This window comes from Puma concolor, chromosome C1 (genome assembly GCF_028749965.1).
Source record: "Puma concolor isolate L17-30 chromosome C1, mPumCon1.1.hap2, whole genome shotgun sequence".
Taxonomy (NCBI): domain Eukaryota; kingdom Metazoa; phylum Chordata; class Mammalia; order Carnivora; family Felidae; genus Puma; species Puma concolor.
The window spans coordinates 98,696,172-98,715,648 of NC_141674.1; the positions used below are offsets into that span (position 1 = coordinate 98,696,172).

General features: G+C 32.8%; 1 protein-coding gene across 1 annotated transcript in view; it reads left to right on the forward strand.

Moving 5' to 3' along the window:
• Positions 1–19,477, forward strand: part of SYCP1 (synaptonemal complex protein 1) — a 116,938-nt gene that overhangs the window by 45,347 nt on the left and 52,114 nt on the right. The window contains exons 15-22 of the mRNA XM_086717907.1: positions 398–459; positions 7,164–7,268; positions 8,084–8,187; positions 9,461–9,578; positions 10,376–10,446; positions 13,497–13,578; positions 16,597–16,659; positions 19,340–19,402. Coding sequence (XP_086574033.1) covers positions 398–459; positions 7,164–7,268; positions 8,084–8,187; positions 9,461–9,578; positions 10,376–10,446; positions 13,497–13,578; positions 16,597–16,659; positions 19,340–19,402 — 668 coding nt within the window. The remainder of the gene's footprint in view (positions 1–397; positions 460–7,163; positions 7,269–8,083; positions 8,188–9,460; positions 9,579–10,375; positions 10,447–13,496; positions 13,579–16,596; positions 16,660–19,339; positions 19,403–19,477) is intronic.

A 19,477-nucleotide genomic window follows, 5' to 3' on the forward strand; every position in this document is an offset into this window, starting at 1 on the left:
TCCCCCTCCCCCATGGTCTTCTGTTAAGTTTCTCAGGATCCACATAAGAGTGAAAACATATGGGATCTGTCTTTCTCTGTGTAACATATTTCACTTAGCATAACACTCTCCAGTTCCATCCCTGTTGCTACAAAAGGCCATAATAGCCAAACTATGGAAAGAACCTAAATGTCCATCAACTGATGAATGGATAAAGAAGTTGTGGTTTATATATACAATGGAATACTACTTGGCAATGAGAAAGAATGAAACCTGTCCTTTTATGGTGCTTTCTTTAGTTGCACTAAACCATCTCGGTTTTCTTCCCTTTCAAACTGTGGTATTCTTATTTCTCATCTCTCCTTTCCTGTTCTTCTAATCTGGCTTTTCACACCTTTTATTCTTTTGCTTATTTTAGAAGAGATGACTAAGCTTAAAAATAACAAAGAAGTAGAACTTGAAGAATTGAAGAAAATCTTGGTAAGTATATAGTTTCTCTTATTAATATAGTGCAGTTATTTTTCAAAATAATATGAATCTGTTGACCTAGTCTCATACACTACAGATATTTTATATTAGTGTTTTCAGCTAAATATAAAAAAATACACTTGTGTTTTAGTAAACCACATTCTTTTTTTTTTTTTTTAATTTTTTTTTTCAACGTTTTTATTTATTTACGGGACAGACAGAGACAGAGCATGAATGGGGGAGGGGCAGAGAGAGAGGGAGACACAGAATCGGAAACAGGCTCCAGGCTCCGAGCCATCAGCCCAGAGCCTGACGCGGGGCTCGAACTCACGGACCGTGAGATCGTGACCTGGCTGAAGTCGGACGCTTAACCGACTGTGCCACCCAGGTGCCCCAGTAAACCACATTCTTATCTGTACCAAGTTTTATACATCTGTCTTGGCTAAAGTGTTTGTTATTTGAACATGTGTTGACAGTACATTTAAGTAAGAGCAATGCATACGATATAGCTGGTTGTAAATTTGGTATGCCTTTGATACCTTTGAACCATAAAGCTACACTTTTAAGGAAGATATGTATGTTATATATTCAGTAGCTATGTTAAGTGTTCAGATAGAATCACGTTTAATGAATTTGTTAGGGTAGGCTTCATTATGTTTTAATTGATTATAATGTGTGGAGCATGGGTGGCAAACTTTTATTTAAAGAACTGGATAGTAAATATTTTAGGCTTTATAAGCTATATACAGAATGTTAATTCTCCTCTCCTCCTATTTCCACACCCCCTCCTCCTCCTCCTCTCTTTTATTTTTAAATAAAATGTAAAAATTATTCTTAGGTCAAGGGCCTACAGAAAGAGATTGTGGGCTGATTTTGTCTAGCAGGCTGTAGTTTGCCAACCCTTGCTATATAGTATTGTTTATGATTATAGATATTTGATGGTGAGTTTAACCTATTGTGTCTCTACCTGACTTTGCAACTCCTGATTCTTCCATCTCTTGGGAAGCATTATTTCCAAATGCTTATCTTTTCTCCACTGAATTGCTTTAACTCAAACTCTTGTGAATAGTAATGTTTACATTGCTTTCAGATTTGATAATGCAGACTTATACTTTAAGTTTCAGCTTGAATATCAGTTGTTTAGGAAACCTCTCTTTAATATTCTTATCTAGTTTAAGTCTCTGTATGGCCTGTTCCCATAGCCACCCTGTACTTTTCCTGTATAGCACTTATCACAAATAGAATTACTTTATTTTTGGTAAAATTATTTAAAGCTTTATTCACCCTTTTGATTCCCCCTTACTTAGCACAGTAGGTGGTATACAGTAGGTCTTCAGTTAATAAATAGTGGAATGAATGTATGCTCCCATAAGGGCTAAGGGCTAAGAATCCATGCCCTGTTTTCCTTGTAAACCTAGTACTTAGTACAGTGAGTGACACTTTATGAATATTTGTTGAATGAATGAATACTAAAGCATTATTTTTACTGTGAAGATTCACTCCTATGCAGACAAGAACTGGTTTAGGGTTTTGTTATATTTGGACAGCAATAGAACACAATATCTTGGTCCTTAAAATTATGTTTTGATTGGTAATCTAGCTCTTTGCTTCTTAACTGTATGACTAAGAGCAATTTAACTAAACTCTTGATGCCTCAGATCTCCATCTCTGAAATGCACATAGCTAATGGGGTAGTTGTAAGGGATAAATAAAATAATACATTTGCCCTTTTAACAAACATTTGTTGAGTTTCTATTATGCTATACTCTGGGGGTACGGTTGGGAGCAAATGGATGCATATGCAGCTTTCATGGATCTACAGTCATGAAATAAGCACATTTAAATATAAGCAGTCATTCAAAGGTAATATTACAATGGTGACAAAGGCAATAAAGGATTACTTTTCAGTGCTATGAGGCCTATAATTAAGGAATTTGAACTAGTTAGGTCAGGAAAGTCTTTTTTTAAAAAAATAAATATTGAACTGAAATTCAGAGAAGTAAGAGCTTATCAGGTAGAGGAAATATTTATGTGCAAAGTTTCTTTAATAGGAAGGAGTATGGTGAGTACAACCTCGAGTGAAAAGAAGAGAATGGTACAAAATGAGTCCAGAAAGTTAGGTAGTAGGAGCTTGGCAGTTCATGGCCTTTTAAATCTTATCAGGATAATTTTGTTTTATCCCAAGAGGTATGGGAAAGTCTAAAGAATTTCAGTAGGGAGTGACTTGGTTTGCATTTTGAAAAGCTCATTTGGCTTGCAGAATTGAGAACAGATTAATATAGAACAGTTAATTAGACAGACAATCACAGTAGCTAGAGGAGAGATGATTGTAGCTTAGGCTGGGAAGTAGTGGTGAGGAAAAAGTGGATGGTTTTGAGAGATATTTAAGATTTAAATACTTAGGTTGATCCAGGATGATACTAGCATTTGTTGAAGAGATTCTTTTTTCCCCTTGAATTGCTTTTGCACTTTTATAAAAAATCAATTGGCCATATTTGTGTGGATCTGTTTCTGGACTATTTCTGTTTTCTTGATCTATTTGTTATCAGTTCACTGACATATTAGTGTTTTGATTTCTGTAGCTTAATAGTTAGTCTTAGATTTGGGTAGTGTGGTTCCTCTGGGTTTAATATTCTTTTTCAAAATTGTTTTAGCTATCCTAGTTCCTTTATCATCTAGATTTTCAGCTTGTCTATTATCTAAGGAAATCCTACCAGAATTATGATTGTAATTGTGATTGTAATTGTAATTGTGATTATGATTGTGATTGTATGAAATCAAGTTAGGTTGAATTGCTGTTATTACTTATGTTGGGTCTTCTAATATATGAACATGGTATCTGTCCATTTGTATAGATCTTCCTTCATTCTTTAGCATTTTTTAGTTTTCAACATACAGATCTGTACATGTTGTATTTATACCTAAATATTTCCTTTCTGGAAAGTGTTTTAAGTAGTATTTAAAAGTACTTTTCTCAAAAAACCTGTATTTTTCCGGTTGTACATTACTAGCAGGTGGGGATACAATTGCTTTATGCATTGGCCTTGTATCCTACAGTCTTGCCAAAATCATTTATTTTTTTTATTTTTTATTTTTTTAATGTTTGTTTATTTTGAGAGAGAGGGAGGGAGCAGATAGGGAGAGATGCTGTCAGTGCTGAACCCGATGTGGGGTTCAATCTCATGGCTGGTGAGGTCATGACCTGAGCGGAAACCCAGAGTCAGATGTTTTAATCCACTGAGCCACCCAGGTACCCCTTTTCAAAATGACTTACTAGTTCTTGGAGTTTTTTGCACATTCCTTATAATTTTCTATGTAGACAGTTATTTTGTCTGCAAATAAGGACAGTCGTATTTCTTTTTTTCTTGTCTAACTGCACTGGCTCAGACTTCCCAGTATGATGTTGAAAAGGAGTGGTGACCATGTACATCTTTGATGTGATCTTAAGGGAAAATATTCAGTGTTTCACCATTAAATATGATGTTTAATTCTAGTTTTTGTTTTTTTTTTTTTGGTGGAAGTGCCCTTCTGTTCCTAGTTTAAGCTTTTTTCTTATGTTGAATTTTGTCAAGTGCTTTTTCTGTGTTTACTGATATGATCATGTTGTTTTTCTTATTTAGAATATTAATATTCTAATCAATGTCATACATTGATTTTCAAATATTGAACCAGGCTTGCATTTCTGGGATAAATCCCAGTTGGTGTGGTATATTATTCTTTTTCTAAATTGTTGAATTTATGAATATTTTGTTGAGGATTTTTGGTTTTGTGTTCTTGGGAAGTCTATAGTTTTCTTCAGTGGTCTTTATCTGGTTTTGGAATCAGGCTAATACTGGCCTCATAAAATGAGTTGGGAAGCATTTCTTTCATTTCTGTTTTCTGGAAGAGATTGTATACAACTAGTGTTATTTCTTCTTTAAACATTTGGTAGAATTCTCTGGTGAAATCATCTGGACTTAGAGATTCTTTTTTGGCAAGATTTTAAACTATGAATCTAATGTTTTTCATTATTACTAAGGTGACCTGTTTTATCTTAGGTGATTTGGTAGTTTGTGGTTTCTAAGGAATTAGTCCATTTCATTGAAGTTGTCAACTTTCTGTGCATAGAGTTGTTTGTAGCATTCTGTTATTTTTTTAATATCTATGGAGTCTATAGTCTATACTCTTTGATTACTAATATTGGTGATTGGTGTCTTCTGTCTTGTCAGTCTTGATAGAAGTTTATTGATTTTACTGACCTTTTCAAAATAACCAGCTTTGTGTTTTGTTGATTTTTCTCTACTGTTTTTCCATTTTCAGTTTCATCAGTTTTGGCTCTTATCTTTATTATTTCCTTTCTTCTACTTGCTTGGGTTTATTTTGTTCTTTGAAAACCTAGATTGTTGTTTTGAGACCTTTCTTTTCCATTTAAACATTTAATGCTATAAATTTACTTTAATCACTTCCTTAACTGCATCCCACAAATTTTGATATCTTGTATTTTCATTTTTATTTAGGTTAAAATGTTTTCTAATTTCTCGATTTCCTCTTTGACCCTGGGGTTATTTAGAAGTCTGTTATTTAATTTCCATGTATTTGGAGATTTTCCTCTTTTACTTATTTCTAGTCTCCATTATGGTTCAAGAATATACTTTATTATTTAAATTTATAAAGGATATAATCTGTCTTAGTAAATGTTCCATGTGTACTTGAAAAGAATGTGTATTCTGCTGTTGTTAGGTTCTATATGTGTTCTTTAAATGTTAGTTAGATTCATTTGATTGATGGTGTTGTGAAAATCTTCAGTGTTGTCGATTTTTTTTTTTGTCCTGTTCTATTATTACTGAGGGGTGTTAACATCTCCTATTTTGATTTAGTAATTGTCTATTTCTCTATAATTATGTCAATGTTTGCTTCACGTACTTTGAATTTCTGTTATAAGTCTCACATTCATAGAGAACTATTCTTTCTTCCTGACAAATAGACCTTTGATCATTATTAGTATCTCTCTTTATCTCTGACAGTATCTTTTTGTCTTGAAGAATGTTTATGGTTTGCAAGGTATATCTTTCAAACTGGATTAGTCTTTTATTTGTAAACACTTGTGTATATGTATATATGTAGTCTGTATATAATTGGGTCTTCCTATGCACTATTGCTAGAGTTAGCTTTTTAAATCACAGATGCTATCATGTTATAGCTGTATCAAAATTTTAAATAGCTCCACTGTTGTGATCTCATGCTTAAGTAAACAACATGAAAATTGACTTAAATCTATGTTGGATAACAGGAGGAGTTGATAGTAATTAAGCACCTGTAAGTAAAGAGTTAATGGTTGTTTTATACTTAGTCTTGCTCACTTTCTAGAGCTGTGCCATCCAGTATGGTAACTAGAGGCCAAATGTGGCACTTAAATTTAAATTAATTAAAATAGACCAAATTAAAAAAAAAACAAGTCAGTTCCTCAGCTCCAGTAGCCACATTTGAAGTGATCAGTAGCTACCGCATGTTCCTGTTATTGCAGAAAGTTCTATTGTATAGGACCCATCTAAAGCAAAGATTGACAGAATTCTTCTTTAAAGGGCCAGTAGCAAATTTTTAGGCTTTGTGGGCCATGTGGTTGGTCTCTCTTGCATCTATACAGCTTCGTTGTTTCAAGGCAAAATGGGAATATACAATACATAAATATGTTGGCTGTATTACAGTAAAGCTTTATTAAAAACAAGTAGGGACTGGATTTGGCCTGTGGGCTGTAGTTTGTTGATCCTTGATTGTCTAGAACATTGAATTTAATTCTTTTTTTTTTTCAATATATGAAATTTATTGTCAGATTGGTTTCCATACAACACCCAGTGCTCATCCCAAAAGATGCCCTCTTCAATACCCATCACCCACCCCCCCCCCCAACTCCCATCAACCCTCAGTTTGTTCTCAGTTTTTTAGAGTCTCTTATGCTTTGGCTCTCTCCCACTCTAGCCTCTTTTTTTTTTTTTTTTTCCTTCCCCTCCCCCATGGGTTTCTGTTAAGTTTCTCAGGATCCACATAAGAGTGAAAACATATGGTATCTGTCTTTCTCTGTATGGCTTACTTCACTTAGCATAACACTCTCCAGTTCCATCCACGTTGCTACAAAGGGCCATATTTCAACATTGAATTTAATTCTTGATACCTTATTTAAAATTGTATATTGACAAAGGAATCCTCGGGGAATGAAGTAATTTAAAACCATTTCATAGGAAGAATGATAATAAGAATTAGAGATTTTAGAATGGTTAAGAGAAAAAGAAAAGTTAGGGAGTGTTGATAATTCTCTTCAAATATTTGTCAGCTATCATGTAAAAAAGGAATTAGACTTCTATGCGACTAAGAAAGGCAGAACAATGACAATTGCATGGAAGTTATAGGGAAGCACGTTTTAGTGCAATATAAAGACAAACAGGATTGGTAGGATAGTGAGTGACTAATAAATGCTAATAAATTGGAGTGAATTATGCATAAGATAAGGTTTGAATTCAATGACCTGTCTGATTTTTTTTAAATAAAAAATTTTAGGGCTCTGTTTATTCAATCCTTTGTTATATTTAGTTTTGGAATTAACTTATTAATTACTTGTTTTCTCTTTTTAAAAAATTTTAGCCAAAGAGAAACTCGTAAGTCTCTTCACTCTAGTTAGGTAGTTTGATCATTTTGCATACGTTTGTGCTTTGGTTGTCATGATTTATGGTGTTCTTAAATAGGTAGAAAACCAAAAGCTTTTAGATGAAAAGAAACAATTTGAGAAGATTGCTGAAGAATTAAAAGGAACACAGCAAGAACTGACTGGTCTTCTCCACACCAGAGAGGTTTGTTTAGAAAAGATACATTTTGTCCTGCAACATTTTGTTAGTAGAGTACAGATTTACAGAATAGATTATGGTATAGCTATTAGCTTTGTGAAAGATTTCTTCACAAAATTCCTTTCAAAGGAAGTGTTCCTGATATATTTAATGTACTAATGATTAATGTGAAACACATCTAGAAAATCTTCATATTCTAATGTGGGAGAGAGAGGTCAGCATTTAAGATATCAGGAGTATGCATCATGCTATGGTTTATAACAATCACATTTTTGATGTCTTCAGTATTCTTAATTTAAACGTTTAAAATTTAACTTTTGTTAAGTTCTTAGTTTACAATAATTTTTATAGTGCTTATGTTATAATTTTGGAATATGTTTTTTATTTTATAAAGGTATTTTTTTCAATCCATAATAGTATTACGTTGTAACTATACAATAGTTTAAAATAGTAAGAACAGCTTAGTTTTTAAGATACTACCTGACTTCATTAATTATTATATTTTTTCTTGATAATATAACATTTTAATGGAGATTAATTACCTGGTTGAGTAAAACTGATGAAAATATTTTATAATTTGTAAATATAATTTTACTGGTTGAGCTTTAGAATATCAAGATGGAATTTACTTGTATTACATTTGTCATTATTCATTACTCTAAAATTATAATGCTTTTAGCATTAAGTCTATTAGATTTTAAAATGTGACATTTTCTTACCAAATTTTTGCCTAATATATGAGTTGATTACAGATTGACCATACTTTTAAAATAAGAATATTGTAAAAATGTTTGCTGTGATTATACACATTTATTTTCCAGAGAAAAGTGCATGATTTGGAAGTACAGTTAACTGCCATTGTGACAAGTGAGCAACATTATTCCAGACAGGTTAAAGAGCTGAAAACTGAACTTGAAAATGAGAAGTAAGTTTTCTATCTATAAATAACTTTCATATTTCATTTTTAAGCTTTCTGGTAGTTAATAAATTAGTAAATTATATTCAATATTTATTTGAATGGGGTTAAAGTTGTATTTATTCCCAATTAGAGATCAAAATAATTTATTAATTTTACTGCTAATGAAATTAACAATGGTGTGTGTATGTGTGTCTATATATATATATATGTATGTATATACATATACACATATACATATATAGACACACATATATACATATACACACCATTGTAAATATATATATACAGATAAATACATATACATATATACATACACATATACATATAATTGACCTAAAAAGAGTATATCACAAAGTTGAGAACTTCTTTAGAATATCAATATATTACTTTTCTTGGCAATACTTAGTTCCTCATAAAAATAATTATTTGCAATTCTACCCATTTATTTTGATTGCTTGTTAAATTATTTCATAGATTTGTTTTGGTGTAGTGACAAAATACATACACGTCATTGAATTCTGGGTAAAACTTATTAACCAAAATTCCTTTTAGTAAATGGACTGGTTATTTATACGTTAGTTTAATGTTTCCTATTTCAACCTTTCAAAGCTATGTTTTCTTTTTCAACCTTTCATTTTCTAATCTACTCTTTGATGAATTTCCAGTATTGGTTAAGTAGGAGAAGATAATAGGTGCTTGCTACTGAAATAATTCCATAGAACCACACAGTTCCCCCTTCTTTGATTTAAAATGGATTCTGACTGCACTAATAGCAGTAGTAATCTCTCTTCCAGTGTGGAGTATTTGAGATCTTGTAAGAGCAGTTTAAGTGTTGCGCACAAAAATTAAACCTCATTTTACTTATTTTAATGAAAATATTTTGTTAAAAATAGCTCATGCCTCATGTACTACTATAATCAAATCACCAGAAGTTTGGAATAGTTTTGAGACCGTCTACTAGAGAAAAAAAATTATATGAGAAAGTAAGACACCCTTCAAAATTTGTGGAAAAGTATGGGGAGATGAGGTGTAGGGAATATGCAAGGAAATCTGTGGCATCTTAACTTAGTGTTGAAAATTTCAAACGTGTAAAGTAGAGGGAATAATGTAATGAAGCAGCACATAGCTATCACTGCACTTCAGAAATTATTAATTAATGGCCAATCTTATTTATATTCCCAGCCCTTTCTCCCTTTCCCCTAAGATTATCTTGAATTAAATTCTACATCATATAATTTAATAGGTAAATATTTAGGTCTGACATGTTTTTAAAAAACAGGCTTAAGACTACTGAACTAAATGCAAGCTGCAACAGGCTTTCACTGGCGAACAAAAAATTAGCACAAGAAACAAGTGAAATGGCCCTAGAACTCAAGAAACAGCAAGAAGATACTGATGTGAGTTGTAAAAGAAAGTACCAGTGACTTAGTTTTCTAACCTGTAAATATAGGGGGCTCGAATAGATGACTTTCCAAGATTCTTTACCCTTTACAAATCTGATTATCTTAAAGCTGATCCTCTGTTTCAGAAGAAAAATATGCATATTGATTTAGATGGTGATAATGGGCAACAGACTATAGAACTACCCATTGATAAAGTTAATGTAATTTTAAGCGTTAGGATTTTTATGAATATTTATTCAACAAGTATTTATCAGGTAAATCATATGACAATGTGGAGGATACAACGATGAATAAAATACCTTCTTTCCTCTTTAAGATCTTATGACTCAAGAGAAGAACTAAATGTTCAAATAACTTAAAATGCTATGTTATATGTGTTGTTTTTGGGACAAAGTGTTATCTTCTTCCTTGGAGGAAGAGAAGGCTTCAGAGAGAACATAACATTGATTTTGGTCTTAAAAGATGACTGATTATAAGTTCAGTAGGTAATAGTGAATGGAAAAGCATTCCTTGAAGTCACAACAGTATGAACAAGGATAGAAGGCCTTAAAGTATCACTGGGAGACAATAAGTAAGACTTGCTTTTTAGCTGCTGTATAGAGATTACTAGGGGAATAATTAAAATAAGGCTGGAAAAATAGTATGTAACTATGCAAGTTAAATAGCTCACTGTCTTGTTTTATATATAACTAATTGAATTTCATGGTGACAGATAAAGGTTTTAAATATTAGTTTCAATTTTATTTTTGTTGAAACAGAATTATTAACATAAACAACATTTATTTCTTTAGAATAGCAAAAAGAAAGAAGAACGGATGTTGAAACAAATAGAAAATATGGAAAAAACTGAAACACAATTAAGGCAAGACTAATGAGTTGGCTTTTTTTTGTCTGGCAAAAGATTTTAGTATTTTTCTATTTGTTATGCTTAATTTAAATTACACTTAATGTTGGATATGGTATAAAGTAAAAAATTAGAATGATTGCTTTGGAGTTCTGCTTAAAAATAAAATCATAACAATGTCTTTTGTTCTAGTGTTGAAATAGGTTAGACAGGAATTTTAAAGCATCACGAACTTTCTTATATTTAATATTGAAGAAAGTAATTATATGCAAGAAAATTTAGAAGCAAAATTAAAAAAAATTAATGTTATTTTAAAACGTCCATGTTTCTAGGTGTTTTCACAATCGTCTATTTTTAATGCCTGTAAACCAGTCAAGTGGATATAACAATTTATTTTAATCCTTGTTGGTTTTAGAGATGACATTTTCCAGTTTTCCACTATCATAAATAGTATTGCAGTAAACATCTTGGAGCATACAGATTTTTTCCCTTATTTTGAATTTGATAGGATACATTTCAAGGAGAATTTACTGAGTCATAGGAATAACGATTTCAATAACTGTTGATAGTCAAATGGTTTCTAATAGGTTATACTAGTTGTAAACCATGTAGTACAGTCACTATTGTATGAAAATGCTGGCTCAAAAAATCTTTTAATTTGTTTTGGGTATTATTATTAATTTATTTGATAATATAATAGATAAAAACAACTCATTGCTATTAGGACTTGTAATTTTCTTTTTTGGGGGGTAAGTTTTGGAATTTTTTGTGTTTGCTTGCTAGAATTTATTTCTAAAATTGCTTATATCTGTTGCCTGTTAATACTTTTGAGGTCTTGTTTACTTACTGATTTACTTAAGCTTTAAATAATATATTTACATATATTTACAATATATTACAGTACATATTTCCCCCAACTTGTGGTTTTCCTTGCATTTTGGGTAATTTTTTGTTGTGCGTAAATTTTTTTAATTTGAATTAAATCTAGTTGTCTTTTTTTGGTAATTTTTCCATTGCTTTTCTACTTAGAAATGTTTTGCCTGCTTAAAATCACATATTAATCTTTTCTTTAGTTCTTTTTCAAATTGATATATTGATACTTAGTTTTCTTTCTCTTTTTCAAATAATAAAAACATTTGAAGATAGCAGTTTACTTCTTAACACAGCTATGGATCTATGACTTAGGTTTTGATATATGGTGTTTTTATGTTTATTTTCTAAACAACCTGTTCCTGTATTTTAAGTTTCCTTTTAATCCATTAGTTAATTTAGATGGTTTCTAAATACTTGGAGATCCTTGTCTGTACTTATATTCTGAAGTATTAAGCTTTGGCTTCTCATTTTGATTAATATATAGGATTGAGAATTATATGAGGTAATGTGAATAAAGTACTACATATAGTGTCTGGCCACAAGACTGTCGCTATTTTCTAGGTTTGGAAAGTCATCTTTTATTACACTTCTAATGATTGCTTTTGTTGTTGTTGCTCAATTTTCTCCTTCAGAGAAAGTAGCTGTTATTTCGAGATTGAATCTCTGTGATTAAAGCACTGTACATTTTGGAGATAAAAAATGAAGACATATTTTAGGGAAAGGCTATCTTTTATTTAGGAGAATTAAAATTACTTAGAAAATATCTTTTTGGACATCTGCCTACTCTATGGACATAAATAACTCTGAATATATATGTATATATACACTCTAAGAGTTATATATAATATATGTGTTATATAATTATATATATTGTATTATATATATTATATAATTATATATACAATATAACATATATCACAACTCTATATACTGTATATATATATATACTCATATAGAAGTAAGAATATGCCAATTAAAAATTTTATACTCAGTTAAAGAGTAAATAGCCTGAATTCAGTTTTTACAAGGCCAATTATTTCATATGATTGAATAATATTTATATATTTCTATAAATAGAAATAGCTTCAAGAAGGGGTGCCCGGGTGGCCAGTCGGTTGAGCATCAGACTCTTGATTTCAGCTCAGGTCATGATCCCAAGGTCGTGGGATCAAACCCCGCATCAGGCTCCACACTGAGCGTGGAGCCTGCTTGGCATTCTCTCTCTCCCTCTCCCTGTCCCTCTCCCTCTGTCCCTCTCTCCTGCTCATGTGCTCTCTCTAAAATAAAATTTAAAAAAAAGAAAAAAAATAAATAGCTTCAAGGATCCAAGACAAAAGACCATTGCTTTCATGTGCAACAAATTTTTAATTTACAAAATTTTGAAAGGATAATACATGCATATGGTACAAAATTCAAAGCGACAAAGGGGGGGGGCACATAAGGAAAGAAAACTGTCTTTCCTTTGTCTTTCTGCTGTCTAGTGCCCTCCCCAGAGGTATCACTGTTTCTTATGTGTGTTTCCAGAGATACTCTCTCTCTGTCTCTATGTGAGGATATTTGTCTATGTAAATATCTCAGTCATGTAGTAGTTCATTAAAAATCACTTGTATTTATGTCCCTAATTTATTTGTATAAAATAATAACTATGTCTTGACTATGATGACTAATTTAAGACTAAGGAAGAGTAAAGTGAAATCTTGATTTAAATCAGAAGTACGTCTTTCTGGAGGTTTTTTTTTTTAATTTTTTTTTTCAACGTTTATTTATTTTTTTTGGGACAGAGAGAGACAGAGCATGAACGGGGGAGGGGCAGAGAGAGAGGGAGACACAGAATCGGAAACAAGCTCCAGGCTCTGAGCCATCATCCCAGAGCCCGACGCGGGGCTCGAACTCACGGACCGCGAGATCGTGACCTGGCTGAAGTCGGACGCTTAACCGACTGCGCCACCCAGGCGCCCCTCTAGAGGTTTTTTTAGTGGAAAAAGGATCTAGATAGTTTCAAGTTAAATGTATAAATTCATTTAAATGTAGGAGAGGAGGTATATATGTTGACATTAATGCATGAATAATTACCAAACAAAATGAAAATCTAAACCAACAAAAAAATATAGTCAAGCATTTTAGAAATCCCAGAAAATGAATAGAACAAAAAAATATAAAGTTTATTACTATATCACTCTTTCATTTCCTTTAAGGAATGACCTGGAATCTGTGCGAGAAGAACTAAAGCAGAAAGGAGATGAAGTTAAATGTAAATTGGACAAGAGCGAAGAAAATGTATGTTATATTGAATAATAAATTGTAGAATAGAATTTCAAATCATAAAATCACCACGTGTGTAAAAAAAATAAAGTGAAATATTCTAGTGTATAAATAGTGATATAGGGACTATTGTAGGCTGCTGACCTTAAAAATACAGGCAAAGCTGAGTTATTTTGCTTACAGGATTTATGAGTAACAGAAATAGTGGTATAATTCTAAATTTCTTTCATAAATCCTCAACATTTAATGTTGATATACATTTTTAGGCTAAAGAGGCTCAAGAAAAAATTTGTCAGTAAATAACATACCGATAAAATTGGTAAGTTTGTGTTGTGCTTTGGTGGGTATGATGTCAATGTATAGAGATAGGAAGAAGGTTTTCCGGGAAGAATATCACAAAAGTGGAATTGTACAAAGTATGTGATTCCACCATGTTCTAGGCACTGTTCTGGGTATCAAGCTTGGACTTCATTTGTTCTGGTGGATAATGTGTGATCCAATTAAAGTGTTTTTTTTTTTTTTTAATGCTTATATATTTTTGAGAGAGAGAGAGAGCAAGTGAGAGCATGGGGGGAGGGGGCAGAGAGTGAGAGTGAGGGTTGGGGGGCACAGAATCTGAAGCAGGCTCCAGGCTCTGAGCTGTCAGCACAGAGCCCAAGGTGGGGCTCGAACTCACGAATCACTAGATCATGACCTGAGCGGAAGTCAGATGCTTAGCTGACTGAGTCACCCAGGTGCCCCCAATTAAGATTTGTTATTAGGGAAGTGATATTTTTAATCTTTAAGAATGGAATGAGGAGATATGAAAGGTGCTGGAGTCAGTTGGAAGGCTTTAAAAAAGTGTCCTGAAAGCTCTGGAAAAAAAATCTTGGAAAGGACTTTGGCCTAGTTTAGTTTACTTACTTATACCTGAATTAATTATTGTGGGTAAAGGGTAGAGTAATTTGGCAAAGCCTGAGGTACTTACCCACCTACTCCTGGAGACAGATTAGCTTCGATCAAACAACATGGATTTAGCAGGATTATCATGGAATTTACACTAACAGAGTTTTCTCAGGAAAGAATGGTGGCCAGACCAAAACATAGGTCTTCTATATAGATGCTGTTGGAGCCTGTACAGGGCATCTAATCAGGATACGTTTCCTGGAAGAAGTGACATTCAATTTGAAACCTTAGATTAATAGGAATTAGTGGAAGTCAGAGAGGTGGACGTAAATATATCAGGGAAAAGAGTGTTATAATTTACAAGTATACACACACTGTATACAGACCATGAGAGAGTCTTTTGTATTTAAACAATTATGAAAAGTTCATCTTGGTTGAAAGGTAGAGTTCAAGATTGTGGTAATAGTGTAGAGAGTAGGGAAAGATGAGAGTGGAGAGATGAGGATAGGGAAAATGAAACTTGGGAGAGATGAGGGCAGATTATGTAAAGTCTCATAAACTATATTTAGGAATTTGAGGTTATTGAAGAGTTTTGACCTGAGGAATGTCATGTTTACTTTCAGAAAGTTGTCAGACCATCTCAACTAAGGATGAGATGAGCTAATATTTTGAAGGGCTTACAGTGTACCAGGAACATTCTAGTTCTCTATATATGTTATCTTAGTTAACTGGAACTTACTTTTGTCCTCTTTTTATGAATTAAGAAATCAAGCCTCTGAGAGCACCTGGGTGGCTCAGTCTCGTTATGCGTCTGATTCTTGACTTCGGCTCAGGTCATGATCTCACAGTTTGTGAGACTCAGCCCTGCATCAGGCTCTGGCTGGTAGCACAGAGCCTGCTTGGGATTGTCTGCCTCTTTGTTCATCTCTCCCTGCCCCCTCCCCCCAATAAATAAATAAACTTAAAAAAAAAAAAAAAGAAATTGAGACTCTGAATGTCATGAATAAGAAGTAGTAGTGGTAGTGCTGGACTTCTACCATTCTTTAGACTTTCCCATATTTTTTTCTTCCAAAAACGTATTTTTTACTTTCAGTTTCATATTTACTACGTTCAACCAGAAAAAAACAATTTAATCTTATCCTAAAGACTTGCTATGTAATTTACTGCTTTAAAATTTGCATCGGAGGCTGCTCAAGACCCCAGTCCTTTTGTTTGTGATGTGGTAAAACATGAATTTAGTGTTTAAAATAAAAATTCTCTACCAAGAATTTAAATTTATGTTATCAATGTACAAGATATTAGTGATGAGTTAAGGGAAAAAACCCAAAATGCAAAACAAGTTGTTAGAATATTTAAGCTTTTTCCATGGTTGGATTTCTATTTACCTATTGAAACAGCTTCTCAGAAAGAATCCAGTTTGTAAGTAGTTCTCAGATATTTGCCTGGCATTGATATTCATTACACTTTTCCCCCCAATCTGCTACCTTAGTTTAGACATTTATATTGTTTCATGCATGCTTTATCTGAGCCTATTTTCTCATCTCTAAAATGGAGATGATAATACCTGACCTGTCTTTATCATTGGGTTGTTACAAGGTTCATATCTAACAAATGTTTGTGAAAGACATATTTAAAAAATTATAAACATTTGTATGCAAGACAACTGTTAAAAATCCAGGGTAGCGGGTACCTAGGTGGCTCAGTTGGTTAAGTGTCTGACTCTCGATTTCCGCTTGGGTCATGATCTCATTCATTGTTTGTGAGATTGAGGCTTGCGTTGGTGCTGATGGCACAGAGCCTGCTTGGGATTCTTTCTCCCTCTCTATCTGCCCCTTTCCCACTTGTATGTGTGCATACGCACACACATGCACTCTCTCTCCCTCAAAATAAATAAATAAACTTTTTTTTTAAATTTCAGGGTAAACTGGGAAGTTAATAAAATATAAAGTGATTATTGGGCCAAGATAAGAATGATGAACATTAAAGACAGTTTCTTTTTTAAAAAAAAAAAGAATACTGAAATAAACTGGGAGAATGGATATTTTTGTAGAAATATAAGACTAAGTTTTATAATTCCATTTCTATAAGATTCTCATAGAAGAAAATTCTGTTAGCATTTTTAATCTGATGTCATATAATGTTTTTTAGGCTCGCAGCATTGAATGTGAAGTTTTAAAAAAAGATAAACAAATGAAGATATTAGAGAACAAGGTATTATCAAATCGCAAAAAATGTTTTTGAGAAAAGAGACTTTGTAACAATATATGTATGACTAGATTCTTTAGGAGGAGTCTTTACACTGTCTTGTAGAAAGAGATCTCAATTCTCCACTGAAGGCTTTAAGGAATAAGTTTGGATTTTTACTGCAGGTTTCTTTGAAGAGGCCATTAGTTCAGGAGTTTTGTACAGTGCTTCATACAGCAGTTTCATTAAACTCCTCTTTAGTTATCTCTTCCCTTTCCCCAGATTTCACACTCTCAGCAGCTGTATTTGTTGCAGATATCTTTAGAGCGGCAAGATGCTTTTAAACATTATTGTTAGACTTTGCTCTCATTCTTATAATCAAGGGAGCTACAGAAAATTTTCTTGTCTTTTTATGTGAAGTTATGAAGTGTTTTTACTGCCTGGCTGTCCATCCCAATTCACTCTTCCTTTCTCTATCCCTCACCACACACTTGTCCTAAACTTGACCTTCTTTATAGTTGAGTAGTCCTCTGGAAAAGTATAGTTCACTCTCTGAAGTTCTGACCTCTAATAAGCAACACTGTTTTCTTCTACCTACAATTCTGGTGAATAAAATTCTTTGTTTCTATGCACATGAATTATTTTATTTAAAATTGAACTGTGATTTCAAAAACTTTGATAGTTTAAATACTTTTCAAGAATTTTTGGACATCCTACCAAATAAATTTATCTTCATTAGCCCTAAATTTGGAGATTATTTAAACTTAAAAGGAATGAAAACTTGTTATTTTAATTTTCATTAGCTTATTCAGAAAGAAGGGAGAGTGAGGTGGGGCAGTCAAAATGACTTCAAAGTTGATAGTTTTGATGCCACTATCATTTTAGTAAGGTATATAATTTTTGGATGGTAGTAATGCCAATAATAAAGAAGGTTTTTTTTTTAGGAATACCAGTATTTGAAGTCTTTTCAGGTCTGATTCTGCTTTTTGTTCTTTCTGCTGATTCTTTTGTGTTTTTTAATGATTCTTTGGAATTTCATCTATGGGATTTCTTTGAGGTTTGTATTGAAGTTGGGATCTTCCCCAAAAGATTTTCTTGGGAGCATTATTCACCAGGAACCATTTTAAATTAAATTGTCCATTTTTAAGTTTTTCCAAATAATAGAGATAGCATGAATTCAGCCTATAAACTCATATAAGGCCACCTCATGTCTACAAATTTCAGGGAAGATTTTGATACCTTTCACTTAAGTGTTAGCATCAAGACAGACAAGTTTTCTTACAGTACCCTTCTGTATGGCAGATTTATTTCTTGTTTACATTTTCATAGGGTAGGTAGTCTTTTGAGTTTATGGCTTTATGCGGGGTTGTGTTATTGAATTCTTTACCTTTAGTGAGCTCTAAGTTTTATCTATCTCCCTTACCCTAGGTAGTTTCAACATACATCCTTAGCTGGTTTTGGTGCTACCCCCAAACCTACTATTATCACTTTAAATTATAATTTCAAGTAAGCAGATTACCTGTTTTGTAGCCATTTACTTTTAAATTATCAGGAAGGTTGTTCAGAGTATCTAGGTGGCTTTTCTGTCGAAATTGGAAGTAAGGAAAAATTGTATACACAAATAGTTGTACCTGCTAATATGTTTATACCAGTAAAATTGCTGTGAAAATCACTTTTCTTTAACTTTTCTTCCGTGAAGTAGACGGTTTGGGGGTGGGGGATATTAAAAATGAGATAAATAAGTTACTTTAAACAACAGTGCCGTGTATTACTCAGCTTTAGAATAATAGCTAACTATGACTGCACGTGGGTTTTGCAGTAAAAATATTTAACAGAATAGTTTGTGCTAAGAGAGGTTAGTTCCGCCCCCCCTTTGGAGTTTCTATTTTGATGGAAATTAGGACAGTTTACAAAGTTGTAATGTCTTAGGACTGGTTAGAAATCTGTGCTACTTTTATGGTGCTCCAAATATTTCTTACCCTAATGCCTCCTGGTCCAATCATGCCTGTGTACTCAGGTGAAATAGTCTCTTAAAGTGAGATAAAAAAAAAAAAAAAAGTGGTTTAGATAAGAGGAATTAGAATGTAGCTAGAACATAGAGTATCACATTATTTCCCTTCCCCAAATATAACAAGTAAAAGAGACTCAGAAATGAGAAATGGGGAATAATGAGTAGGGAATAATGAAATGGGGAATAATGAGTAATAATGGGGAACAAATTACAGTTAATCTTATCTCTGGCTGTAGCTTTTGAAAATCCAATTAATATAATTCAGCCTTCTGTATAGAATTTACCAAGAGGCACATTTTCTTCATTACAATTTATACTTGATCACATAATTTTTGACATTAATGGAATTACTTAACCACATGATTTTTTTTTTTTTCAACGTTTTTATTCATTTTTGGGACAGAGAGAGACAGAGCATGAACGGGGGAGGGGCAGAGAGAGAGGGAGACACAGAATCGGAAACAGGCTCCAGGCTCTGAGCCATCAGCCCAGAGCCTGACGCGGGGCTCGAACTCACGGACCGCGAGATCATGACCTGGCTGAAGTTGGACGCTTAACCGACTGCGCCACCCAGGCGCCCCAACCACATGATTTTTGAAATGACCTCTTTGTTACCTTATGCAATATTTTTGTTTAAAATTACTTATTTTGACTGGAATATTGAATAAAATAATTATAATTTCTCATAATTTGTAGTGTAACAATTTAAGGAAACAAGTTGAAAATAAAAGCAAGTGTATTGAAGAACTCCAGCAAGAGGTATGTACTGATTCTCAAAATCAAACTATTAAAGGAAAACTATTTTTTTCACTATACTTTTAGAGAATAATGCTT